At 38.0% G+C, this 1579-nt stretch overlaps 1 protein-coding gene across 1 annotated transcript in view; it reads left to right on the top strand.

Moving 5' to 3' along the window:
* Nucleotides 1-1579, top strand: part of LOC106872435 (geranylgeranyl pyrophosphate synthase) — a 35299-nt gene that overhangs the window by 5717 nt on the left and 28003 nt on the right. The window contains exon 3 of the mRNA XM_052976148.1: nt 1240-1348. Within this exon, the coding sequence (XP_052832108.1) occupies nt 1240-1348 (109 nt within the window). The remainder of the gene's footprint in view (nt 1-1239; nt 1349-1579) is intronic.

The following is a 1579-nucleotide window of genomic DNA, read 5'->3' as shown; positions in this document are numbered from 1 at the left end:
AGATAGATAGATAGATAGATAGATAGATAGATAGATAGATAGATAGATAGATAGACAGACAAATAGGTAGATAGATAGATAGATGGATGGATGGATGGATGGATGGATAGATAGAGAGATGAACAGATAGATAGATAGACAGATAGACAGACAAATAGATAGATGGATGGATGGGTGGTTGGATGGATGGATGGATAGATAGATAGATAGATAGATAGATAGATAGATAGATAGATAGATAGATAGGTACATACACACATACACACAGAGGAGGTCAGCTGAAAGTTCATAGGTTGACTAAGTTACTCTGGTGGAATGTGATGAAATGATATTTATTTTCAACATGGTTCCCCCTTGTTGTCCATTGGTGTTGCGGTACTTGGAAGCAAATTGGTGAAGATTTCATCCTGTTGGTGTGAAGAGTCATCAACAGCAGATATGATGTCATCATCACTGTGATACTGCTTCTGAGCCAAGTGTTTTTGTCATGTTGGGGAACAGATGGCAGTCAGATGGAGCCAGATGAAGAGAGTAGTGACAAGGATCAACCAGTTCAAAGACACAGTCATGGATAGCAGTCATTAAAACCAAGGACTTGTGTGCTGGAGCATTGTCCTGATGAAACAAGCCCACTCCTTTCATCAGATTTCTTGAGCAATTGTCTTGATAGCCTTTTGTAACCCCCTCAGCAAGTTGGAATAATACTCTCCATTGATGGTGTGGTCCTGTTGAAGAGAGTCAATAAACACAATGCCTTTTTGCATTCCAAAAGACTGGAGCCCTCATCTTCTCTGCTGATGAAAAAACCTTGGCCTTCTTTGGAGCAGGTGAGGATGGTTGTTTCCATTGCATGGATTGTCTCTTTGTCTCTGGCTCCAAGTGATGAACCCAACCAACACTCATCCTAAGTTAGGAAACTTTCAAGGAAACTAGCTGGATCTGCATCGAACAATATCAGACTTCTCTGTGATGTGATCAACCTGGTGTGCTTTTAATGAGGTGTTAGAAGACATGGCACCCACCGAGCAGAAATCTTCGTCATGCCAAGTTCATTGGGCAGAATATTTTCAATTCTCTCATGGGATATGTTAATGACATTGGCTGTTTGATATGTCTGTGTAGAGCAAATGTAGACTGAGATTCAGGGGTCCCTGATGGATGGACAGACAGAACTTGACCTTTATTATAATAGATTTATTTATTTTTATTTCTGTTTTATTTATATTTTGTGAACAATAGCATTGTTGGTTCCAGGTTTGTAACACACCAATCACTGGTTCACTACCTTTTCAATGGCAAGTGTGGAAAGGGGATGTCTGTGCAACATGGGCAGAATAAACAGCACAAGGTACATTTTGTCTGAATGCTTTGGTTTATTATTAGTTTTCTTTCTAATGGCTACATTATTTTACCAATGAATATTGGTGACAGATTAACTAAGTAAGAAAGCACACATACACATACATATGTGTGTATGTATGTACATATATGTATATGTATGTGTGTGTGTATATATGTGTGTATATGTGTGTGTGTGTGTGTATATATATATATATATATATATATATATATATAAGAA

This window comes from Octopus bimaculoides, chromosome 23 (genome assembly GCF_001194135.2).
Source record: "Octopus bimaculoides isolate UCB-OBI-ISO-001 chromosome 23, ASM119413v2, whole genome shotgun sequence".
Classification (NCBI taxonomy): Eukaryota; Metazoa; Mollusca; class Cephalopoda; order Octopoda; family Octopodidae; genus Octopus; species Octopus bimaculoides.
The sequence above is the reverse complement of the archived record's forward strand: the minus strand, read 5'-3'. Positions and strand labels throughout refer to the sequence as shown.